The sequence below is a fragment of the Amphibalanus amphitrite genome, unplaced genomic scaffold (assembly GCF_019059575.1).
Source record: "Amphibalanus amphitrite isolate SeventyFive unplaced genomic scaffold, NRLGWU_Aamphi_draft 000858F_arrow, whole genome shotgun sequence".
Lineage (NCBI taxonomy): Eukaryota > Metazoa > Arthropoda > Thecostraca > Balanomorpha > Balanidae > Amphibalanus > Amphibalanus amphitrite.
The window spans coordinates 186928-213649 of record NW_024882352.1 but is presented as its reverse complement, the minus strand read 5'-3'; the positions used below and the strand labels follow the sequence as shown (position 1 = coordinate 213649).

The following is a 26722-nucleotide window of genomic DNA, read 5'->3' as shown; positions in this document are numbered from 1 at the left end:
TCATGTCATGACCCAAATGGCCAATTCTCAACATCTTGCGTTGGCTATGGGCCTTGTAAGCTTTTGGCACCTTGATTTCGGCCTTTCATGCCAGTCTTACCTCCCACCTATCATGGAACATGCTGTTCGACGATGTACAGATGTCAAGGTCAAGGTCAACCTAGGTCATCTAAGATAATTGCGTTTTGGGCAAGCGAAATTTACTTTTTGTGAAGTTTTTTGACTGCATTTTTGGTAAAAGCTTCTCAGATCATTATTTCATGTAATATGGACACATAAACAATCGGTGCACACATCAGTATACACACAGACACACACACACACACACATACAAACACATATAATTGACCTTGACCTAGCTTGACCTAAAATGACCTCAGCAGCAAAAACCTGGTCGGGTAGTGTGACAAAGAGGTTCTAGCTGGCTTGGCACCAGAAAACGGCATCGTCATCGGTATATGATAAGCAGCGCACTTGATATCCAACGGTGACCCAAAACAGCAACATTTTTTAGTTTGACCTGACCTGGAAGGTCAATGACTGACCTGAGAAGGTGAAACTGGGTATCACTGGATTCGTCTCTTCCCAAAGAATCTTTTTGGTCTTTACCGCTAAGCTCTATCTCCAACAGGAACGAAATGGCGCGGGGGGTGGCAACTCCCCCCCCCCCCCCCATGTGCGTTCTAGGATGGGAAAATGGCATGTGCGGGCGAGGGTTAAAGCATAAACCGAAGGAACATGAAATACAACATATGCTCCATCTATGGTACATAACTAGTTGGTGCTACTACAGTGTGATGTTTCCTCACCACCCTGCACTTACAAAACACGATCGTGTATTACCATACCACGAAACAGGCCGTGGACGTTAAGAAAATATCTACAGGATTTATTGACAGGGGCTTTGTATGTGCGAACATGACGCTAATTCCTTCGAGGCGGCGACGCGACTCACAGCAGAGAGGGACTCAACGGGGAATCAAATACCAAATCCGCTTTGCTAAGCCGATAGTGGTCTCAAAGCGTTTAGTTCTGCAGGTACAAAATTAGCGTCTATTGGATAATGCTGACTCGCCCTCACCAAATCGACCATGAGAACGGACTGTGAGAAGACGCCCACGCTCCTCCCATCCGACCAGAACGCTTTGCACGAAGACGCTCCATCCCTCTAAGAAACGTGTCAGTGACCTCTAGAACTTCCCCTTTATTCTCCGATCTACGGCGGCGCCGGCTATCTACGGGACGGTGCGGGGCGGCACCGGAGCTGACCGGATCAGGTCAGCGACCTTCCGGTGGCCATGGGGCGGCTCCTGTCACTGCTGTCCGTCCGATCCACCCATAACTCAGCCCGCAGTCGCCGTATGCAGCCTCTGATTCAGTCCGGCCGGGGCAGGTTCAGCGCCCAGCCCGCCCAGCCGGTTTTTGCTGCAGCTCGCCGTGCTATTCAGACCAGTCTCATCCGCCGTGAGCGGTCCATCCGTCTCCCCTGTCTGCCCCGGATGGTAAGCATGTCTTACTGACACAACAGATGCTAGCATAACTCAACCAGAACATCCGGAAAACAACCAACAGGGAATCAGTAAAGTGCAGATTTGAGTGGTTATCGACTTTTCCATATTTTATGTTCGATGGAGGAAAGTCGATTCTTCACAGGTCCAGATACGGCAGTTGACAGGTCGGGGCGAAAACAGGCACCGCTTGACATTGACATCCAGGGCTTCGTAAAATAAAACGATTGTTGTCCGGCACAGGAATGTTTAGGTACGTCTATAAAGGGACGGGAGGAAGCGATGGCGCCACACACAGAAACAAACGCACAATGACCGGTTTTTACGCAATTTGACTTCGGAAGGGCGGGCAATTTTAAACTGGTTTTGCAAATTATGTCCCAGGCCACCATTTTTCAAGGGCAGTGCAAAGCATGCGACCTTGGAGTGCTGCAGATACATGGAAAGGAAAATAGACGGCGCTATAAAGTAGATCGGAACTCGTCGGGACCATCACTGTAGGTCATCGTTTGCGTGTTTTATTGAATGGGACACTTGTGTAACACCTGCTCAAGTGGTGTGGGCGTTGTTCCTTTGATGAGGAGGCCATCAGTCGTGGTTCGTTGGTGAGTTGGTACTCGGCGTGAATGGCTTACCTCTAGAGTCATCGACAAGAGTATGAGGGACTCCTATCTTTGAACTTCCCAGATATGACACCGTCGTTATCAGCGCCAGATAGTCAAAATAGAGGATCCCAATGCTCAATTATCACAAGGCGTCAGCATACTTTCAATCCTTTCCAGGACAAATTATTTCCCTTCTTTCCTTCTCGCACGTCCCTCCCTGCCCCCTCTTCACTCTCTCCACGCTGTCTGCCGGTTCCTCTGCACTGTGCACGGAACAGCACGTGGTGTGGAGGCACTGGCCGGCGGCGACTCGGCGGTCCGGCCTTGGCAGCAGAGGCCTCCCGCCGTCTTACGCTGCCCAGCGGACCACTCGACCGGCCGGCCGGGCGGTGTCTGTGATCCCCCGCCACCTGTGGCCACCGCCCGGGCCGCCCGGCTCCACAGGCACACAGCAGCGCTCAGCTCGCTCATACTAAAACCATGGCTCCCGACACGGCTCACATCTGACATCATCCGAACCACGATGGAAAAGTTGTGGTACGCCATCTTCCCGGGGCTGCACAGAATTACTGGTGTAGTTTCGCCAACTTCCGGTGCTCTTGTTCTCGCTGACACTGTGGCATGATGAGATAACGACAGCCGCAGCAGCGCATACTAACTGCAGTGAGAGCATGACACATATAAATACATACAGGGCCGTACAAACTGCAAATGTTACGAAGTGGTGCGACACTTTGGTGCGATCAATGACTTTTTTTATTAGTTTAACAAAATACTTGTCTAGAGATGCGCCATTCGCTTGCGGCTGTCCGTGGATCTTATCATAAAACTTAAGAATTACACGATTTCTAAATATCTTTTTTACGTAAGCAGGCCATCTCAATGATCTAATGTTACCATCTTGTTGCCGGCTGCAGTCTCTCAATGCCTCCTCTCCGGACCTCAGTTGTGTCACCTGTAAAAGCACCTGGGAAAATATGGTGTCCAAATGGTGTCTCTGCCGGCATCTGAGCGTGGCTTCTCCGTCTCTATTGACCTCTGAGGATCCTCACCACTATGCCGGGTTCTGCGAACCTCTGCCGTCTGTCCCGGGGTCCTCCGCCGGGGACGGGTGTCTGTAACCTTCCGCTCAGTGTCGCAACGGTGCGCTCTGTCCGAATACAAACCATCCCCGGGGTGCAGCCGACACCTCAAGTGCCAACTGGTGTCCCCTCCTCAGCGAGCGAGCAGACAGGAGGCTGTCGTCGTCCCTCGACACTGGCCTTTACCTATGTGTGTTCGCAGCTGTTGCAGGGGTGTGGACACCTGCGGTAAGATTTCGGCTGCTTTCCGGCCAGTGAGCGTTGCCGGCCAGTAAGTAGCTGCCGGTTGTTCTGGGAGAGTGGGCACAGACAGCGAGTTCCTGGCGTCCAGCCGACACCGACTCAGTCATCAATCGTACGCTCAAGGTGAGCAGTGAGCTGGTGAATCGGCAGTTTCTGTCCGGTGGATTTCCTAAATAAGCAGCCAGCGGTTCGGACGGAACGGTCGTTAAACAGATGAGCTGAATAAGGTTTCACATTTGTCCATTTTCGCTCATATTTTAGATTAAAATTCCCAAAAAATTAACAAATGCCTAAGTGTTAACATATCTTTATTTACCAAAATAAGAATTAATTCACATTGACATTTTGCAACGAAGAGCAGTTCTAACTCAAGAGTGCTCACTCACGGAACAAGGACACAGGGTCACAGGCACATTTGCAGAAAATGAAGCGTGCTATCACAGACATTCTGCCACCCTTCACAAGCAAGGACCTCATCTTTGAATAAAGAGACGATGATATTAAAGTTGAATGTTACGTTGAGCGGCTGTGATTTCTGAAGTCTGTTCATCACGTCATGGATTGGAATTCACTGCGAGTGAATTTCATCACCGTCCGTGCTGCGGGAGGCAGGGGGTGGGGCGAGGCGTCAGCTGGCGACTCAGAGCGCCGCCCACTGCCGGGATCCTGGGAAGGTCATGTCGATACAAGTTCGCCGAACGCGTGCCTCCGTCACCGGTCGGTGAGAGCGCTGTGAGTAACGCAGAGGCCGAGTGAGCTAATGACGCGGCAATTTCCCAGAGACCGGGTCTGTGACGTCACAGAATGGGAGAGACTTCCGGTACACGACTCAGGTGTGAAAGAAAAAACGAAAGAGGAACTTCATTCTCTTTGTTAGTCAAAGTCGTCAAAAATATTCCTGAATACAATTAAAATTACCCAGCCGGCAGTTTGGGAACCTCTACCTCAGCCCGAGATAAATAGACTCGCGGTATCTGCCCACACAAGCAGCGGCGGCGGCGGTGGCGGCGGCGGCGACGGCGGCCTTGGCGGGGCCACAGGGCGACTGGTACCGATGGGGCGCCGACGAGTCACGTGACACCACACAGAGAGACTAGCACCGGTGGGATGTCTGGTCACGTGACCGGCTGGCCGCCCGCCAGGACTCGACCGTCTCGGCTCGGAGTTGGGCTTGGGGCTCGGGGCTCAGGACTGGAACAGGTGCCGGAAAGCACTTCCAGAGGTCGTACTTACAACAAGAATCAGCTGCAGCGGGGTGGCGGTAAAGGAGAGCCATTACCATCCGGTCACTGAAGGTTATCGTGGTTAATCGTAATCAATGTATAACTTCCCAGTAAAGGGGATTAGGAATCATTACCAGTCTGTGATACTGCTGTTGATAGTCCTGTTTATGCAAAAGCATTGACTAGCAAGCATCAATTCGATTGATTGCCAGCCTTTTGGCGTGCTATTATGGGGAAATATGACGGCAAGCAAGCTGCTATTGCCTAATTTTTAAACTTTGCTTTTATTTATAATGTCCTAGTTCATAGAATCAACGTGCAGTTTCTTGTAAGCCGTTGCCAGTCAAGAAAATATAAATGACCCTTGGTTTCCACTGGCTCTCCGTCCAGTGTTTAAATACAGAGGAATCGATATATTGATTCCTCTGTTCAGGGTATGACTAGTGTCAGCCGTCCAGCCCAGAGGACAGTGTCCAGCGTATCGGCTAACCATACATGGGACTCCTCACTCTCCAGTCGGCCGGGGCATCTGTAAGCCGGATGGAGGTATTTACCGCAGGCTCGCGGAGAAACCGGCGACTCGCATCCAGCGGAGCGGAACCCCGGAGGTGTGAAATTCGCCGGCGTTTCACTGGAAACCAATAGGATGCATTCCGGTAAATTTGGGTGAACCGTGTTTCTCCGCTTATGCTGCTTTGATAAGCAACTGCATCCCTTTCGAAAGACATATTGGAGTAACAAAATTCAGCCTCAATTCAGTGCCTACCTATGTATGAATATTAGTTCAGAGATAATGATATAGGCCCACATTCAATCACACAGTGGTAAAATGTGAGGCATATCTACGTTCAATGCCACCGGTAGCTCACGGTTTAATCAAATAGAAGTAGGGCGGCTGGACAGTTTCGCTGCGTGATTCCATTATATTGGGCCGCTTTAACGGCCCCAACATCAATGTATCACAATGCCTTTTCGGCCTTGCTTTGTACCATGTGTGGTCTTCTGAATGTCACCGGTTGCATGGAACGCATCAGTTTGGGTCCACTTGACAGCATCCACTGTGTAACGAGTGGGGGCCCTGTGATTAACCTGCCGAGTGCCAGCCGAGCCAGCCCGTCCGCTGCACTGCATCCGTCCTACAGAGCGCCCGCTATACAGACAGTAGGACGACACATCATACCCTTTCAATGGCAGCTGCATATGGTGAGCGGAACACGTGTGACAGACGGGATCGTAGACCATTGGCAAGTCCGGCTGATAAGCGCAGCGATCACCCACGACTAGTGGTCTATCGCCTAGCTCCCCATGGTCGCGTAGTGGCGCGGGCAGCAGCCGGGGTATCAATTACGGCAGCATTGTTCCACCCACCCTTGCAGGTGGTCGCACGTGATGATTGGAGGTGAGTCATGGAAGCTGGACCGGCCGCGCCCGTCGACCGTCCCGTCCCGGACTGCAGCTCCGTCCAGCCCGGGCGGCAGCTGCTCTCACCGGAACTCAGTGCGAGCAATTGAAGCCGCTATTTTTAATGGAAAATGAGGAACTCGAAAATGATATCATCTAGCGAAAGTGAAAAAAAAAACTAAGCGCATTCAAAGTGCTTGGCAACAATGCGAATCGCATGATGAGATAATGCTTCAAAAACTTGAAATTTTACAGCGCGGCTCGCGAGGTCGGCGTAAACTCGATATTCTACAGGTGAGCACTTGCATTTTTTTAATTCATCAGTTTGATTAAAAATCAGCTCTGAGTGTCTGGAGTGCCCGGTTGGCCCCCTGCCGGCCGGCGGCGGTAGCTCCGCCCGCTGCGGCGCGGACTGGACCCGGGTGCCCTGCCTCCCTCGGACGGGGTGCCGGTCGGCGCGCCGCGGCGCCGCTCAGTCCGTCGGTGTCCACAGTGGTGTCCGCTGCCGGCGCGCGCCTCCGATATACCGGTGAGTGGCCGCGGGGTCTGCCATCTGTGACCCCCTCGACAGGACACTGCCCTTTGATCCCTGGTCAACCCTCGGAGTCTGCCCCTGTGACCCCTGGTCAACCCTCGGAGTCTGCCCCTGTGATCCCTGGTCAACCCTCGGAGTCTGCCCCTGTGATCCCTGGTCAACCCTCGGAGTCTGCCCCTGTGATCCCTGGTCAACCCTCGGAGTCTGCCCCTGTGATCCCTGGTCAACCCTCGGAGTCTGCCCCTGTGATCCCTGGTCAACCCTCGGAGTCTGCCCCTGTGACCCCTGGTCAACCCTCGGAGTCTGCCCCTGTGACCCCTGGTCAACCCTCGGAGTCTGCCCCTGTGACCCCTGGTCAACCCTCGGAGTCTGGCTCTGTGAGCCCTGGATGGTGGACGATAGTCACAGAGCTACCCTGTGAGCTCTGAACAGTGAAAACTTACCGGATCGTCCACCGTCAACCCCTAACCACTTCCTGTGTGACCGCTACGGCATCCCAATGACTCCTGAAAACCCCTCGGATTGGTCAGCTTGGCCGGTGACAGTCACTGCGGCACCCCTGGGGTCGGATCCTGCCTTGAACCGCGGCAGTGTAGTGGCGAGGACATGCAAAGGTGATTACCTATTCCCGAGCAGACTAGTGCATGCCTGTGGTAGGTGGATTATGGACGGAAACCCGAGGAAACCTTGGCATCTGGGATTTCAGCCGAGATTTGTTACAGAAGGGAACGTCTTGATGCTTGTGGATCTGGGCTGGTAGTTCTTAGAGAGGAGGTTACCTCGATATCCGACAATCTAGTCATTATAGTAAGACCATGATGCGAACAATCTACATTATAATTGCTGGGACTATGAACTATCAACTTATGTTTGATATGCTGTAGGTAATGCTAGGATAATCTAGACGATGGCATGGCTTGGTAGTTTCAGTTTTACCTTTTTCTCAATAGGCCATAAAGCAAACAAACAAATGAACAGCAATAAAGTCTTTGCAACAGAGCAAATGCACAAAAATTGCAAAATAACTGCAGCACAAATGAGCGGCATGCCAAGGAGTAAAAATCAAGTTGTTCATCACCAAACAAGAAACTATTGGCATTTCCGCCAGCCCCATTGTTAATCGCTCCCGAATGTCAGCAAGTTTCGGGATATCTCGCGTGTAAAATCGCATCAGGAGATAGCAAAGGTAGATCCGGAGATCACATGGCCGAACATGTTCACCAGCCTCAGATCTGCCGCAACAAAAACTAACGGGCAAAAGTTGCCGCTCCTAGGTCACCATCTGACATTGGGTGAAAAGTAAAAGTGCGCGACATGTATTCGCTGCATTTATCGGCGTGACGCCGTAATTCACTGCTGTCCGCCGCGAGGTTTTGTGCTCTACTTCCGTTGGCGGCGGGGTGGATTTATTTCACCGTCACTCTGTCTCATGACACGGCAATTATCAGCCACAGGGACCCGTAGTCTGTTACGTGACTGGTAGGCTGCAGACTGAGCTCTGTAAAGTATGCAGCAGCGGCGTGGCAGCTTGGTCAATGCCGGGGATGGAGGGCTGACTGATACACTGGCAGAAAACAGCGCAGTAATAGGGCTGGTTACAATGTAATGACTCGACAAATCACCCCGTCCGGTGCTTGTTCAATGTCGAGTAGTTGGTTAGACGAGTTTGCTTATCTGCTCGTCTCGCACGGTTGCGGAGCTTGGATGGCCAAATAATTAAAGGGCTGCTGAAAAATGTTAAAGCGTTCTCTGAGGAACCATAGAGCTAAGCGTGTGGGGCAATTTCGTTTAGAAGAAGGGAGTGAGTGATTGTGGTAAACCATCATTTTGATAATCGTGGTGCTTCGCTTTTAAATGCGGAGTAAAAAAGGAACATTACCGAAACATTTTGCACGATTCAAATGATCGCAGAAAGGGTTAATTAATTCATCGGCTGCAAACGATCAGTATAAGCCTTGAAAGTGCTCGCTCTGTGAGTTAGCGTAATGTGCTACATTCAGGTCAGTTGGCACCGGCGCAGTGTGAGATGTCTATCGACTCCTGTAATTGGGTTTGGACGGTCGGGGGCGGCGAGGCGGGGCAGGCTGGGAGGGTCGCAGAGGGCCTCTGGCCCGACTAATGACACCGTGTCCGTCAGAAACATCGGTAGCTACCCCCGGGGACGACCGACCTCCGCCCGTCGCCCCCGGGCGGAGGTACTTATCGTCCGACTCCTCCCTCCGTCCCTCGGTTCGGCCCTCCCGTCCATTGGCAGCTCACCGAGGACACCCCAGCGCCCACAGGAAACGTCCGTCCTCCCGTCTCCATGGGACACTTCCCTCAAGGGAGATTTGTCCTCCCGTATCCACGGGAGACTGACTGTCTCCCCGGGAGGCTAGCTGACCTCTTCATCTCCTCTCAGCTGGGTCCCGCCACCTCCCGCGGTCCCAGGGGTGATCGGTACCGGCCGGTTCGCCTCCACCTCCTCTCGGCAGCGGTGGTCCTCCGGCCGGTCCACACCACACCACGCCGGCCGCTGCTCCGCCGTACCCAGGTGGCCGCTGCTCCCGCGGCGAGGTCGCGCCTCCCTCTGACGCTGGCCAGAGCCGAGGTCAGCCCCGGCCGGCCGGTCCACCGGACTGGACCGTCCGTCCGTCCGCCGCGCCGGTCAGAGGCTCCGCGCCCGTCAGATTCAGGTCACATCGGCACGACCGCCGCCGGCGACAACACAGGGTCAGCGCCGGCGGTCACCTGCGCCCATCCGATGAAACCGACTGCCACCTGGTGTTTTACCAGAGACCAGGGGCTCACCCAAGATTAAAACACCGCATAAGAAAAGATATCCCATACGGTTTCTGTGATACGCGGGCCACAGGTGGTGCAACAGTATCAATCAGGAACAATCAAGACGAACCATTTCCGAGCTGTCATTTCATGCATCATCTTTGGCTATCTGAGGGCACTAAAATTACATTGTGGCCGTTTTTGCAGCGGTAACACTGAATGCAGGAACACAGACGAGGCGGAGATCAGGGTGTGGTTCGCTAAGTGTATACCTCCCAGGAACTCCGGTCTGCGGCTTAGCCGGGCATCTCCTCATGCGAGTGGGCCATCCCAGTCTGGGCAGCACGCTCCGTTTTGTTTCCATTTACCGCCACGAGCCCGCTGAGCCGCTGAGCCGCTGACTGGCCGGGGTGACGGCAGCGGTCCCGGTCGGCAGAGGCGCCGGGAGTCGGTCGGGTGAGAGGGAGAGTGTCGCTCGGCCGTGCGCCGCCCGTGATTCACGCACCGTCCGCGACCCCGCGAGGTCGGCGCCGCGTCCTTGTAAGGCCGTCCGCTCCGGGGGCGCCGCCACCGGCGCTGCAGAAGATGCGGCACAGAGACGAGCGGGGCTTCGGTTCTGATCAAGGGGCGCCGGAGGGAATCCGTGATCCAGAGATGCTGAGGCAACAAGTGTGATCCAGAAGCTGCTGAGAAGAGCTGCTCGTGGCCCAGAAGTCCAGAAGTGCTGAGCGGTGCGCTGTGTGAGGTCCAGGGCCACCAGAGGGGCGCCGGTTGCGTAACCCGCCGAGGACGTCCGCCGCGTCTGACTCGCGGAATACCGGGAGGTGCCGCTGACACGAACCGACGTCATCGGGGCGTCATCCGTCGTCATCCGTCGGCCGGGGGTCGGTACGGGCGCCGGCGACACGACTGGTGCATATCTGACCGCGGGCACGCCGTCCTCCGGTCAGTGTTGGCCAACACCGCGGCCACATACGGGGCCGAGAGTTTCCCAATACTACAACCGCAGCCGCCCATCAGTGGAAATCAGCCAGCTCATTTGAAATACATGCCAGTGCAACTGACAGAATACATTGACCGATTGCAGATTGAAGCAGCACGCTGAACACGTCTCCGCAGAGCATCTCCTTTGTTTGTATTTCTATTGAGCGTGTATCAATATCCAAAGTTATAGGTGGATGAAGAATGAATGAAGCCATCTCGTGTGGCGTGTAACCGGCGGCCCATGAAAGCGAAAGCTCAACATGCACAGCCACTGACCGGTATTCAGATGGCCGGCGTGGATGAATGACTGAGCGGCGGCAGCCAGACGCGCCTGTCTGGCCGGGCGGCTGCATAAGGCGGCCTCTGAAGGCCATCGAAGTCGGCCATCGATGCCCTCCGCCGGCCAGCGCCAGTATCCCTCGGACTGTGCTGAGACGGTGGGGACTAGGTGAGGAGCGGGCCACAGCGAAAAGGTGCAGCGTTCGGTACATACGCGAGCCTTTCGGTCAGACTTTTACACGATTTTAGTCAAGACAATCATTGACTTTCTCCATTTAGTGAATCAAAATATTAGTATCGCTTAGTCAGCCCTTTAGTTCTCATACATAATTCGACACCTGTTCGTCGCTGGGCCAGACTTCTTACCCATGCAGAGGAGTCTCTCTTTTTTCTACTTCAGTTCCATCATCGACAAAACTTATTTGGCCGCAGGACTCGTGTTCTATCACACTAACAAACACGTAAATAAGACGTCAGCGACACAATGCATGAACTGGATGGATTAACATAGCCCGCCTTCCGACGTGTCGCCTGCCTTCAGCGCTCTGAGCACACGGAAGCGACGCCGGAATGCCCTCCGGAGTTCCTGCATCACTCGGTCCGAGTCCAGTTTTTACCGACTCGTTAGCGTCCACAGCACACTGTGCGCATTACCTGATTAGCGCGCGGCCCATTAGGAAATTACCTCTGTACGGGCGGCCAGCCGCCTGGGCACGAGCCGTCAGTCGTACGGTGATGTCATGCACGCGACGTCAGGCCGCGTCCGTCAGTCCTGGCAACGTCAGTCCGTATGATAATTATTAGCCGTTGGGTTTTATCTACCGCTTTTCAGTTGCCTGTGTCCCCAGACAAGCATGACCGGTAAACTTAAAATAAGGGACACACCTGCCCAGTGACGCCCACCCATGTGTCACACATTACCCCCATCATATACCCAATACCCATCCAGTCCACCTTTCGATGGCCTATGTCGGTCCACGCTATCCCGTCCTACCTAGCGACCTGTGATATGGGCCCTGCGGTCAGGGCTGAACCTCTGACCACGCTCCGAACTCAGTACCCGCGGCCGCCGTCATCGAGTCATGGCCAGATATCAATAGCTGGTGACGGCCCGGGCCTGAAATCCGCTGTCCAAACGGTACCGGCGGAGTGGCGTGTCCAAGACGGACTATACGGGCCGGCAGGACAGGGCTGGTAAAAATGGTTTTGGTGGCTCTGACCAAATTTTCGGCCATGAAAAGTGGCTCCTAACACGCGTAACAGAAGAGGCTTGAAAGTGCGGTGAACAACGTCCTTTTTCAGGAACACCAGACACCTTAAACATCATCAGTAACTATTTTAGTTTTACTTATAGCTCACTGATGTATCCTGATTTTAGGACATCGCCTGGTGTCAAACACAGCAAAAGAATGTAGGTAGGTATATAATTTCTTCTACTTTTGTTTAAGCTGGTTGGTGACAGAAATGTAAGGCACAAATGCATGTAAGGCAATGAATGTTGTTGACAAAAAAAAATATAATACTGACTCACCAACAGAGGAAATTTCATCATCTCACCCACTAGCATAGATCTTCCGCAGGCTGGTCATTGTCTGCATCATCTGAGATAGGGGAGAACGGGGTCAATTGTAACATTTTTTGCATTTTATCATCTGGTGCAAACACGTTTGCAGTTATAAAGCTCTTTCTTTTATTTTCAGAAACTATGATGTTTTGTCTTTAAAATGCAGTTAAAACATTTCCGAAATAACTTCTTTTTCGGGTCAAAATTGTTGTTCGAAAAAGTCAATTCAGCTGTTACAATTCACCCCAGATACGGGGTCAAAAGTAACACCACCCGGGGACAATTGTAACATGTTAATTTACAGGCTACAGCAACACAATTTTTTCCAAAACTTTGATTTAACAAAAGTATTGAACACTTGTTCATCTTCCCAGACTTGATAAGGACGGTTCTTCTCAGGAAAAAAGGCCTAAAACCTCGCACTTATACAGGGGTTGGATGGACCTCCTCTCCCTTGGTTTTTCGCAAATAAATCGCGTAAAAAGCTGCCGATTGCGACAAAACTTACAGTTCTCTTAATTCTAGCAATGTTTCATCTCCCTTGAAAATTTGACGACTTTGACATAATGGCCACTGACCTATAACCTGTTACATTTGACCCCAGCAAAAATGTTACAATTGTCCCCGTCGCGTCTTGACATATTTTAGACGAAACTGGCGCAAAAAGATGTTGCATGTACAGCATTTAATGCTTTCAATTTATCGACAACAAGCCTGCCAACGCATACACAAAGTCTAAAGTCGATATCTTTTCAATGGCGGGAATGAGCTAATCAAATATAACGGAATAAAAATTTACAAAATGCTCTCAAAAACACATTACTGTGCACAGCCATCGACATACCCGGCACTTTCGCTTCAAACTCCGTTGGGAAAGGCAGTATAGAATAACGCATTTTCAGTCTGAACATCAGCTCATTCTATTGGTAAGCTTATGAATTATTAGCACTGTTACAATTGCCCCGTGTTACATTTGACCCCGCTCTCCCCTACACATGATTGATGATGTCCTAGGCTGAGAACTGAAACACAAAGGCACTACAAGTGAAAGTCTAATGTCTAATATTAATTTTAGTTACAAAATGCCTGAAATATAAATAAGGATTGCTTATATAAGCATATTTTGAGTATGACGTACCAAAAAGAAAAACATGCAGAAGAGGAACATATCTTAATCTTCAAAATTTAATTTGATTTTGTAACAAATATGCTAACCATTACTGGGTTGGTTGGCAAATAAATGAGTATCTTTAGCCACTTGAGTTAGGTATCCGTATACATCTTCAAAATAAAAACAAGCGCCATATTTATGTCTAGCTCCACAGCTTGACCAGCTTAAAATATTGAGGTAGGTGGTCTATGAGATTGCTATGAGATGTACTATACAGAAAAGGAGCAACTTCAAATCCAAACGAACAACAACCAACATACCATGAAATGTACAGTTTGCCCCAAGATACCTATAAGAAACAGGTAGGTCCGATGTGGTCCGATGTTTTGAGTAAAGCCCTGGTGACGTCACAGACGTTTCTTAAATGGAGAATTTCGCCTATAAGAAAAATATTTTACAAACGAAAATTTGTGTTCTATTAGGAAAAAATACAATCTTTCAATTTCATCATGAAACGTATATAAATTAATTACAAAACTTGAAATCCTGTGAGTGTTTGTCCCAACCCCCTGCTATACCTTTGGTCACGTGACTGCCATGATAAACTTTGCGTTTTGCAATGTTATGACTAAAACTTTAGTAATAAATGTTACACGTGTATTATTTATGATGTCGTAGGCAGCAATCGTGTAATTATATTCCTAAAATATATACAATCTGTTGAAAAGAGGTCACGTGATGTTACCAAATTGTGCTCTGACAGCATCTTCTTGAACTTCGATTTTGAGTACTTTGTACCTTCATTGAGGCCTAATAACGGACGTTTTTAGTTATGAAATGAAGCAATGAAGCTAATGAGGGCAAAATTTAATCATTTTTGCACTTTCAGGCCGGGCTATCCTGGCATGAACTTCAGCCAGTTTGTGTGTTAAGCGTATGGTGAAGGGAAAACTTCACGCCCGGCTGACGTCACAGACCTCGGCTACCAAATCGTGTCCGGTGGGGGTCGGTTTGCCCGTGCCGCAACCAGCCGCAACCCTGCATGCCCTGCATCAAGGCCATCCCTGCATTGATAAAAATCAAAAGGCCACTTGAATATCATTATTTGTGTTCTAAACTAGTCGGTAATACAGTGAACCGCCAATGGCAGAAGGCTCTGTGGCTCCCCGTTCCCTCAACACTATAGGTCCTCATCAACTGATAAAAGTTACGGAGCCCTATTCTCCGTAGTGTTAAAGCTGGAAATCGACTGATGGCTCTTCGACTGATGAATGCTGACGCTGTTCGCGGTAAGCATTTACAGCTATTCTGAATAGGCTACCAGCTTTGTACTTTGTAGACAAACATTGCGCATAAGATCTCATTGGGAAATTGAATGCTGCTACTAATTTAATATTTGTGCTCAGGCATCTTGTATTTAAAGGTTTGTCGTAGAAAGAAAATGAAAATATGAAACAAAACTTGACAGTTATCCTGCACATGCATACTTGCGTTGAAACGCTTATTTCTGGCTCCCTAAATAGCTTGTACAGCTATTGTTCTGGCTCCGATATTATCAGCGGATCGGCGCTTTTTACCAGCTTAATTACTGAGGCATAACACGCCAGTACAGAGCACGGGGGTCAGGGAGGGGTCAAAGGGCACAGGTGAGTCATCTGGGGCAGGCACATGGGACGTGACAGATGAGGTGATGTGGATGTGTCTTAGAAAAAGTTAGAACTGTGATGGGCAGAATGAACGGAACTTTGCTGTGCCTACATTGCCTGATCAGTGATCACGTTTGTTTGGAAATCGCGTTTGCTCGTTTCCATGACGACGGATGTCAGACATTCCCCAGATACGATCAGAAATGTTAATGTTGACAGAAAAGCTGCGCGGCAATCCTCGGAGGCTCCGCCAACGCCGGTAGCGCAGCCGGCGTATTTGGGCAAAAGCCGGCCCAAGGCCCTCCCGACCGGCCCATAAATAATGGGTCCTCGGTGGCCGGTGCTCATGCCCACCTGTGCTGCCCCCTCCCCATGAGTGCCCCCGCGGCCTGTCTCACTGCCGGCCGGCCTCGAACGGACGTACGAAATTCGGGAGGCTCAACTGAATCTGACAAATAAAAATACCTTTTGTTCTTTACTAATGTCCTGATCGCAGTCAAAATGTAATTATCAGTGTGTTGAGGGGATCTTCTCCGGTCCCCGGGTGTCGTTTATGACGCAGTTGACGAGTCGACGAGTCGACCCCCGTCCACAGTTGACGAGTCGACGAGTCGACCCCCGTCCACGACTCGCCACTGACGAGTCGACCCCCGTCCACCTTTGACTGTCGGTCCCCGTATTATCCGTCCTACGGGCGCCTCGGACGGCCTCGGATGGCCCCGCCGGCGGCGAGGTCCTCCCATTTCCGGCTGCGCGTGCCATCTGTCCGCCTGTCCGTCTGTCCAGTGGCGTCACCGCGCCGCACGCCGTCCCGGCACGCAGCTGACCTTGCGTGGCCTCTCGGAACGGGTCCTTCCCGACGGGTGGGTAGGCGGAGGTCCCACCAAGGTGCTACCGCCGCCGGCGGCAGTGCGGTGCCACGTGGCCGTGCACTGACCGGCAGTGACGTCAGCGGGGCGTCAGACTCACAGACAGTCTGTCTGCCGTGGTGGGAAGTTCAGTCTGCCAGTCTCTCACAGCATCCCCGTGACTGTATGTTGAGTTGGCGGCAGAGACCCTCGATCCTGGATCTCAGATCGCTCAGCTTCGGCCGGGTGGGATCTATTCCCGGTCCGGCACACACGACTCCTTGATGTCTTGTCTATGAAGTCCACGGCGGAGGGGTCCTCTCAGCGGTGCTGGCGACGGGACTTCCCATAACAACGGGCCCCCATAACGTGAGCAATTCCCATAACAATGGGAGTTTCCATAACGAGGGAGGCTCAGCTCCGGTGTGCACTGAGCCGGGCGCGGTCGTTGCCGGCCCCCGCCTCATGGCTGATGTCGGATGTCTGCGGGCCACACCACCGTGCAGCGATATCAGGACGGCACACGCGACTCCCATCCCCCCCTCCGCCCACGGATCAGGCAGCACGCGACCTTCCCCTCCACCACCCGGTTCCGTGACCTCGCCCGGAGCGACGCAGTTGACCCGGGAAGGGGTACAGGGATCCGGAGCTAATCAATGGAATCGGCAAGTAAGAAAAATACAAACCTATAGATAATCAGCAAACACAAATTATTTGTGTTGTTACGCTATCGTCATCAGTTGCTTTACTGTTTAATATTACACTTTTCTAGTTAACCCGCGCCCCAGTGGCGGTCTCAGCCAACTTCGCCCTAGTGAGGGGGGGCATATGTTACCACCCACCTCTAACTCAAAAACTAAGAGGGCTAGGAAGACGCGGTAAAAAGCAGTCGATAGCTCTCAATGCGTACGTTTGAAAGTATTTCGATCATTTTTCACCTTAGAGCAATATTGGGGTCACCAGAGGTCATCAAAGGTCAAAATTTGCCAATTGTCATTATATTTTTCAGAAAACATGCCGCTATCTCAAGAACTATGGTAGCTAGAAAAACGTATGGAAGAGCAAACGATAGCTTTTGAACTCTTCTTTTGAAAAGGTCATTATCAATATTGACCTCAGGTCAACGGTTTAGCCTGCAGAGGGCAAAAACTCCAAAAATAGCTGTTTTTTCGAAAAGTGTTTTTCGGCAATAACTTTCGACTACAAAAAGCCACGACATTTCTATTGCCAGAATCGTGTTCCCCTCGCCGAGACGCGTCGAATGAACTATAATTTGACCTTGAAAGGTCAACTTGAAAATTTGACCTCAGGTCAAGGTCATGACCTTACCGGAAAAGGTCATGTTGCATATCAGTCGATGCGTCTCAACAAGACAAACACAATGAGACCATCCCCAGCGTTCTATCTCTTTCCAATCGCGAGTTATTGGCAAAAAACTGTTTGTAGCCTCAAGTGACCTCGGATGACCTGTCTTGAGGCTATCAGCAAAAATGACACCTTGGTCATCACGAGTGGACTAAATCATTGTGATTCTGAAATATTTGGACTGTTCCGATGCGTACACACGGATCTAGAGGCATTTTCATTTTTCTCCATTGACTTGTAATGGAAAGGTCACGCCACTGACCTGACCTTAGGTCACGGATATAAAAAATCCGAGATATACAAATTGTAGGCGCCCATAACAGCATGCAATCCACCAAGTTTAAAACCTTTCTTACAAACACTCCAGGCTGGACATGATTGCAAACTTTTTTTAGGCTTGGTCAGTTAACTTGACCTGGTGACCTGACCTGACATGACCTGGGGTCAAAAATTTCACACATTGTCCAAAATTGATGTACCAAAAGCTACCCCAAGCGGCGCGGCGCTACGCGCCGCGGTTTTTTATTTACACGCAAAAAACGCGACAGGGTGGTAACATATGCCCCCCCCCCCACTGGGGCGAAGGTTAAAATGGGTGCACATTTCTGTTTAATTAATTAAACTAACGTCGACCACGCCCAGTATTACGCTAATGCAGCAGCCAACAAAAGCCTGCTACTGCCCCAACTGAAAGCCTTCTGCTGAAATCAGGGAAGTTCCTGCCATGAAACTGGAATTATAGCTGCCTGTCTGGAACAATTTGTTCGTCGCTAAATCACAGCAACAACGAACGTAATGTGGCGCAGTCTCGGGGTTGTTTGAATGACGCAATGCGTTCGGGGGATTCCGCATCATAGCTACGTTGTTACGCAATGCAAAACATTCAATAGTTGTAAAAAAGTGCGTGATAACAACTCTACAAGATAAGATAGATACTCGTCACCGTTGCATGGCTGGAAGGATTAGCTATGTGAGGAATTAATTTTTATGCCTAGACTGCATTTCCATGCATGTCCTCTCTCAGATAGAGAAGCCGCAAACACATTTGGAAGCATGCTTTAAGGCAGCAGCAGGTATACAACTGTCGGCTTGCGGTTAACATTTCGGACCGTACTAAAAACGTAGATACATCATCACTTGCGGCCATAAAATATTGAAGAGTGGACATTGGCAGCGAGTACTTTGGTTAGTGAATTTTAGCTTTCCCATGGTGTCGGTGAACTTGTGACATTGGTGAGTCGGTAACTCATTTCCAAGGATTACAGGGCCGGATCGCCCCTGATAGAACAGTTAGCCAACAGGCCACGAACACTGCACTCGCCTTGACGGTATTTGGTTAGAAGAGGAGAAGAGGCTCTAGCCCTCGCCCGCACATGCCATTTTCCCATCCTAGAACGCACATGGGGGGGGGGGGGTTGCCACCCCCGCGCCATTTCGTTCCTGTTGGAGATAGAGCTTAGCGGTAAGGACCAAAAAGATTCTTTGGGAAGAGACGAATTTAATGATACCCAGTTTTACCTTCTCAGGTCAGTCATTGACCTTCCAGGTCAGGTCAAACTAAAAAATGTTGCTGTTTTGGGTCACCGTTGGATATCAAGTGCGCTGCTTAGCATATACCGATGACGATGCCGTTTTCTGGTGCCAAGCCAGCTAGAACCTCTTTGTCACACTACCCGACCAGGTTTTTGCTGCTGATGTCATTTCAGGTCAAGTTAGGTCAAGGTCAATTATATGTGTTTGTATGTGTGTGTGTGTCTGTGTGTATACTGATGTGTGCACCGATTGTTTATGTGTCCATATTACATGAAATCATGATCTGAGAAGCTTTTACCAAAAATGCAGTAAAAAAACTTCACAAAAAGTAAATTCCGCTTGCCCAAAACGCAATTATCTTAGATGACCTAGGTTGACCTTGACCTTGACCTTGACATCTGTACATCGTCGAACAACATGTTCCATGACAGGTGGGAGGTAAGACTGGCATGAAAGGCCGAAATCAAGGTGTCAAAAGCTCACAAGGCCCATAGCCAACGCAAGATGTTGAGAATTGGCCATTTGGGTCATGACACGACCTGAAAAACAAGGTCATATCTCCGAAACCAAAAGCCACAGAAACTTGAAATTTTCAGTGGACATCAAGAAAGGATAGAGGAGCAGCTATACGAAAAATCAGCCTTCTAGCTCTAAAAATGTTGAGTGCAGAGCAGAAAGACTACCTGGGGGGGGGGGTGGCAACCCCCCCCCCCATGTGCGGGCGAGGGCTAGTGATGCCAGCGGTCAATCGGTGTGCTGTGGTGATGTTATCCCTTAGGTAGAGATAACCGCTCAGTAATTAATTCACCAATCTGTTTACCGAAATAAATAGCCAGTCAGCCACCAGCTGCGTCAGCCAATAGGGCGATAAGGAATCAGCTGGCTCCTGTGGGACCATCAATCATGTAAAGCCCGCGGGACCATCATGGGTGTCTTCCATGATTGGAGGCGTCTTATCGATTCGCCATGTTTACATTAGTACATCGTATTTGGTTGAATAAGTAAAAGGTTTCGAAGTGACAGTAAGAAGTGAGCACATACCAACCAAGAAACTTCTTACAAATTGATACCGTCATGAAGACAAATATCCTCATAAAGGCTGACTTATCGTTAACTTTCAGTTTATTAATGGATAACGATTATTTCGTGCCTGCGCCATGCGTGACCAATCAGAGTTTTTTGTCTCGGTCCATGGTCGCTCAGTCGTGTGTGACGTGCGTCATTCAGACTATTCTGAAACTGAGCGCGGGACGCTGTTCGGACGCGAATAGAAACGCAGCCTGAAGTTATGGTGATTGGCCAAAGTTAGTGGCCAGCGTCCCTGGAACCGAAGGTTAATGGAAATGGGCATAACATCGATTTGGTCGATCCGTCCCTGGCCCATGGCGATTCTGATTGGCTCAGTAGCGCCAATGTCTGATGAGGGCGAATTCTGAAAGCATAAACAGTGGTGAGTTTAACATGAAGTTAAAACACTGATATACGTAATCATGCGGATTACGATTTCCTAGCTATGTATATTGTGAGCATATTCAAATAAACTATGGGCATGTTCTTTTAAAATACATGCTTTTTTCTCAAGTTACGATTTCAATTTAAGCCAATACCATTCCGGAACAATCCAACGGTGTTTCAGACTTAGCCCTGTCGGGCCGTCACACGGCGAGCAATATGAAAATTAAGCTACTTAACATTGGGTATAACAGCCGTGCAACAATATTGGGCACACATATATAATTGTGTGCAGCACCAAGCGCTCATCTTCAAGCCAAGGCGCAGTAGTTGTTCTTGGGGCGGAAGTGATGTGCTCTGTCGGCCCGGCCTTCGCCAAGGACGGTCCTCAGCCGGGGAGGCTCCGTCTTTTCAGCCGGGTGGTGAGGAAGAGAGCCTCTGCCGCTGGGAGTCGGCAGCGCTACCCACTGAGCACGGAGCCGGATCTGACCGTGTGTCCGCTCGTTTCCAGCTGCTCGCCTGTCCCGTATCGACGCTCCTCTCTGCTCGCGGGACGATGTCGTGTCTCCGGGTACTCGGACTGTTGGCGGTGCTGGCTGCCGCGACCGCAGGTAAGTAACCATGCCGAGCGACTTGCTGAATGATATATGTCAATATAGACTCTATCTGCGCATTTTAACCACATATTCTTACGGTAGTTTAGCAACGATTGCACGCCATGAACGGTCTTGTATGATTTTTCGGTTGGTGAGATTACTAGTTAACTTCAGTGCTTTTTTTATCGAATAAAACTATTAGGTGTGTGCCTATCCAAAGCGTTTAGAGTCGTGGTCTGGTCAAATGTCACATCACTTCAGTGGCCAAAGGCCGGTTCAATACTGTGGGTGTGTCGGCAGGCAAGGCCTCAGCAGGCGCCTGATTTCCTGCCGCGTCGTAATTGACCGAAACCACCAGTTGGAGTTAGTTATTGGGCATCGTGCGAATCTAAAGACCTTGGCAAACCCGTGTACCCACGATTAATGGCCGTAATCACCAATTATGGTCCAACATGTCCAAACACACATGATGTACCTATTGATATATCGACATAACGATGGACACTATCATGATGACAACACCCTTTTCTTGAGCACAATTATTTATTGTAGCACGGTTACATGGAGCCTTGAAACAATAAGATAGGTAGGTATTTCATTATATGAGGCCATTGGACCCGGCGAAGCCGTAAAGCCTGTGGTTTCAGTCCCGGTAAAACCTTGTACAAAATGATGTGTGAAAAAATGTGCGGGAAGCAAGGGCGTTGCGAACTTCCACTGGTATGCTATTGGAGTATCCAAGTAGGCATCCAAGCCGAGCAATAAAGGTTAACGCGGAAAGCTACTTTTTGAGGAGAGGGTCAAGTTGGACTGAGATGAGCTCTCCGTTGGCCGTGGTAAAAACGACTGTGGTTGTCAGTAATGGTGCCGGGAAGCTGATCTGTAGGATGATAAATTTATAAAGCTTAAATAGCTCCCCATTCACCAAGAGGAGGTAAAATGTTGATGTATGTAAACGTAGAACCGTCTGCAGTGCTGCCCCCTGACGGGATTTCTCTGTACTTTGACAGCGCCGACCGGCCAGCAGGCGGCGGGCGCGTCGCCGACCGAGGACCAGCAGTCGGCAGGTGAGATCCGCTCGGAGCGCGCTGCCTGGGCCGCCGCCAGGTCGATGGCCGGGCGGCGCGGCGGAGCGCAGTGCGCCGGTCACGGCTCGCCGCGCCTGGCTGGGACCGCACAGACCGCGCCGAGGCAGGCCGGTCACCTCCCGGCGCTCCTGAACCGCCGCCGAGGGGACCGCGGCTGGGCACGGCGCGGACGGACAGACGTGTCTGCTGTAGCCAGTAGCCTGACGGTTCCAGGCACAGCTTAGTATTCTCGGTTCGGCGACGGAACGGATCGCCCACCTGACCCGTTCCCTTCCCCTCTCACAGTCTCACAGCGCACACTCATTTGCAGTCTGACACCCAAGCCGTAAATCGACAACCCCCATCCACAATATGACACTGTCCATAAGCCCCTCACAACGGCCCGGCTTGCTCGGGTGCGACGCAAGTTCCCACTGCTGAGAGCTGCACCACCCATTATGCGGTAGTAGTTTTGCCGTGATGAATGCGTGGATTGCAGACAAAACAACCCGACGGCGATCAAAACTTTCGGATAAAAACAGCATAATTCGCACATTCATTCAACAGTACACACGCGAATTGTTCAACATTATATCGTGTATTGCATGAAAGGTACAGTGCTTACAAGATTTGACTGATATCTGACACTTGGCCTGTGTTTCCGTTCTCAGCGTCGCTGGTCTGGCCTGGCCTGGCGCCCTCCCCCGCCGCCGCGCAGGAGGCGGACGGTCGGCTCGGCCGGCTCTCGGACGACGTCCAGGTCTCCGTGGCCACCTCCACCTCAGTGGAGATCACCACGGTGACGACATCGGTCAGCTCCGAGATGGGACCGCTGCCGGCGCGGACGGGCCGGTCCCAGGACGCCGAGCGGTCACAGGAGGAACAGGATGAGGAGGAACATGAGGTGCCAGGAGCGGAACTGGAGGACGAACACACCGAGCTGGAGAAGGCGGCCGAGGGAGAGGCTGAGGTGCTGAAGTCGGCGGCCGGTGAGGTCAGCTCCCCTGCCGGTGTGACCGCCGAGTCGGCCGAGGAGGGAACCTCTGCCTCCGCGGCTGTGACGGAGACGGAGACCAGCACCGACTCCGCGGCCTCTGAGGGCACCGTGACGCCCCAGACTGAGGAGCAGAGTCCCGAGGCCGCAGCGGAGCAGGGCGGCGCAGCGCCAGAGTCCGCCACCGAGGGCTCCGGCGGCACGCCCGCCGACCCCGCCGAGGAGATCGGCACCAAGGGCACGCTGATCTTCGACCTGGGCCCGTCTGCGTCTGACGAGCTGCACGACCTGGTGCAGCAGACGGTGCTGGACGCCCTGATGGACGAGGGCCTGCTGTCGGCCATCACTGCCGACACGCCCGTCATCGAGGCCGAGGGCAGCGGCGTCGTCTTTCTGGAGGAGACCGGCTCCGGGGACGGAGAGGAGGGCCACGGCAGGAGCTCGCCGTTCGTGTCCATCCACTTCTGAGGGGACGCGGGACGTCGCTGATGAGTGTTGGAAGGACACACCAATGGGTCGAGTCTGGCAGGGAAGAGGCACACGGGCAGCTCACCTTATGAAACCCGTATCGGGAGGAAGGACGACTCCGTGAGGCCGCTCCGTGCTGCTCCACTGGCCCTGGAGAAGCCACCTTTCAGAGAAGAACAGCGATCAACATCGCGCTGAACAGACAGGCACGGTTCGTGTGAGCCTGATTATCGCTGACCATATCGGTGCTGAAGCTACTGCGGGTGCAAGACTAATTCTGTTGCGAGCGTGGTGCTCCTGCTGCGGGCTAAGCATGATGCTGGCTGAATGTCTCATGGATCTGTGCAGAAAGAGAGAAAAGTTGCGCGGAATGTCAAGCTTCACGCTCTGGGTAATGTCGTGTGCCGTCTGAAAGGACTGAGTGAAACGTCCTGTCAGGCTTGGAGCCGTGGCGAACAGTGTGGCGGTCCGACAGAGTGTTGGACGGGAACTGTCAGCGAGTGAGGACTGTCCGTGTGACTGACTGTACGTGTGTCTGTGAGGCCGAGCGCGCCCGTGGACTGTCGGAGGCTGCTGCAGAGGACGAGGCATTACGGGGCCCCGGTGGCCAGTGGGTGCGGGCCTGCAGTCTGAGGCGGCTCCGCTCCGCGCGCAGAGGGCATGTTCAAAAGGTGCGTGTATTTATTGTAAGGACTGTGTGCCATCTTGTCGCGCGCTTCATTGCCCCGCTGACCTCCGGTGACATCCGGTCTGAGGCAGAGACTGGGGCGGTGCGCGGGCACATCACCTCACTGATATTACTGATAGTATAGGGCACCGCGGTTCAGTTTTCCGGTTCGGACGAGTGTCGTCATCGGCCGCAGCTAGTCGTCACGGCCACGGGGTCATCTGAACAGGGGCGTTTGGACGCCGCCTATAGACCTAGACAGGACGACCATGTCGGTCGAGAGAATCGGATTGCTCAATTTGTTTCCGAATCGTTTTAGAATAGTTCAGCTCAGTGGTGCACGCTTATATTCATGCAATTATCAACATCTCAAACATGCAGCGATGCATGCAAGCAATGGCACATGCTTATGGATTATGCATACACACAACACATCTCTACATGCGTTCATTCACAAAAGCAGATAAGTATAACTAGTTAAAAAGTACCCAGTCTTCAGCGTTTCTTTCGTTTGTTTCCCAGCTGGTTGGTCTGACCAGTCGAATTAAAAGTTGCGAGAGATTAGCCTTTTTCAGGCTGTTCAGAGCTACTGTTCACGGTAGACCCTCTCCATTCACATCTCGCAATAAGTACCAGCGATGCACCACTTTGTTTCTATGCCATTAATGTCTGTCGTCATTCATTCGATAAATAAAATATTAATGAATCTCTCTTCTCAAGATTGTGCTGTTGTGGGAACTTTATGGTTAGATGAAGACATCAAATAAAATTAACCGAATAACAACCATAGGAGGGACAGTTTGGCTGTCCGCTGTTACGACCAGCGGACCGGAACTCCGTGACTATACCAGAGGTCAGTGAACAGCCGGGCAACAGAGCGGAGCGCCGTCTGGACGGCTAACCGATCAACAGACAGCGGTCTGGGCGGCTGACCGATCCACAGAGCAGGCTGGACAGCGAAAGGTCAGGCTGACCGACCGACAGGCCAGGATGGTCAGCCAATAGGTCAGGCCGACCGGCCAACAGGACCAGCTGTACGGTGGAGATAGTCGTGAACCCTCAGGTCAGTTGGCATTTCTGTGCACGATCAGGTTTAGCTGATAAGCTAGCTAGCCAGTTCGACAGAAGTCTTTGATCAGGTTAGTCAGTGACCTAACGCCTGCCCTGTACACGACTGAGACTCAACGCATCTTCTTTGCTCGGCGGTCCTCTGTGTCCCGGCCGGCCGGGCGCGGCCATCCTCCCTGAGTGCCCCCGGTCATGCTCAGCCATCCTCGCTGTGTGCCCCTGGCCGGCCTGGCTCAGCGGCGCGTGCAGTCCCCATCACCACCGGGAGCGGCGCTCCGGTCACACGGCACCACCTGGCGCCGTCACGGACCCCGGCCACGATACGGCGCGTCACGGAACGTCACGGTGAGTCACGGAGCGTCACGGACGGCCAGCGCGCCGACGGCAGACCGGCGCCCGCAGATACGGAAAGACGAGCCGTCGGTACTGGGAACAGTGGACAGGTGGCTGTGGGAATCACACCGTAATTTGAACTGTAACAGGTATTATGAACGCTGAGGAGTGAACACATAGATATCCCGTGACGGAGCTAGACGATTCATCTAATTGTAAAGTTAGACGTAAAATAGACGATTACAGGTTGTAGATGTTTGGGCGTTTTCATAAATTGAGAATATTATTCATCATTTTGATGACGTGAAAACAGTGGCGGTATGGTGTCGAGTGCCGAACCCCATATTGGCAGTACCCCCATAATTCGAACAGCCCCGGACCAGGGTCGTAGCCTGCCGCCTGGCTCGCAGTTTCCCTGACGACAGCGGGAGCCGGTCCGTCCATATTCGGTGTGTGGGAGTCGCGGCGCTGATGAAATCAGATGCTCGCCCTCCACAGCTGATAGCCGAGCGGCGGGAGGTGATGAATGGAGAGCTCGTTAAATTCAGAGCGGTCGCCGATTCCGTCTCTGTGCCGACAGCGTCTGCGACCGCGGACCGCCTACCTAACTGTTCCAGGGACATTGTCTTCCGCCGCGTCACCGGTCGATCGGAGACGGACTCCACCAAACGCGGACACTGCCGCCGCTGACAGAGGGTCAGTGGACATATTCGTCCGGCGTCAATACATGGGACACGGTGACGCGATGGGGGCTTTTGAAGGTTGGGATGAAAAGGAATGCATGATTACCTGTAAAATGATCGTCTAAATCCAGTTAGAATATCTGCTCCTCCGGCTGTGACGATTCTTCAGCTAAAAATACCTACGTTGGCAATGCAGATAAAAACATAGGAAGGTTGATAAGCATCTGAATCAATTCAAAAGCCACAATGACAGATAACAGTTCGTGGCGATGAATTTATTTACCCATCACCTGCCAATGTAAGCATACATGTACTAGAAGTCATCGAACTCTAAGTTAAATTCTTTTATAATGATTCGTCCAAGCATCCGTACGACGACGACCGCCTGAGCCTTTTCAGTGTTATTGACCATTGCACCGTTGCAGTCTCCATAATAAAATGTCTGGACTCTGTAGATCCGGTCCTATTGTCATATGAGCCACCGATGTCTCGGTAAAGAGTTATGGTCCGTCCAACCAGTCTGGTGGCAGTCTCAAGAGCCGTTGAACTCTCCATAACGTGTTACGGCCGATTGCGCTGGACTGGGGTTCGTATCACATGAGTCGTTGCAGTCTCCGGTCTGGTGTTTTCGTCAAATTGGTAGCGGTTGCAGTCCCCGTACAGTTTGTGATATGAGGACAGTGAATGAGCCAGCCAGGTGTTAT

The 26722-nt window shown here is 51.7% G+C and overlaps 1 protein-coding gene across 1 annotated transcript; it reads left to right on the top strand.

Annotated features, from left to right (window-relative positions):
• The first annotated feature begins 6495 nt into the window (after window positions 1–6495).
• LOC122367215 (treacle protein-like) lies at window positions 6496–24647 on the top strand. The gene is made up of 4 exons (XM_043340127.1): window positions 6496–6591; window positions 20654–20753; window positions 21749–21805; window positions 22477–24647. Exons 2-4 carry the CDS (start codon window positions 20699–20701, stop codon window positions 23265–23267), a joined length of 903 nt encoding a protein of 300 aa, XP_043196062.1. The 5' UTR covers window positions 6496–6591; window positions 20654–20698; the 3' UTR covers window positions 23268–24647.
• The last annotated feature ends 2075 nt before the right edge of the window (window positions 24648–26722 follow it).

What these genes read in the sequence shown, in the direction of transcription:
- LOC122367215 (XM_043340127.1), top strand. Translation starts at nt 20,699, where the DNA reads ATGTCGTGTCTCCGGGTACTCGGACTGTTGGCGGTGCTGGCTGCCGCG. An exon ending in GCTGGCTGCCGCGACCGCAG is followed by an intron (nt 20,754 to 21,748) that starts GTAAGTAACCAT and finishes GTACTTTGACAG; the next exon opens with CGCCGACCGGCCAGCAGGCG. An exon ending in CGAGGACCAGCAGTCGGCAG is followed by an intron (nt 21,806 to 22,476) that starts GTGAGATCCGCT and finishes TTCCGTTCTCAG; the next exon opens with CGTCGCTGGTCTGGCCTGGC.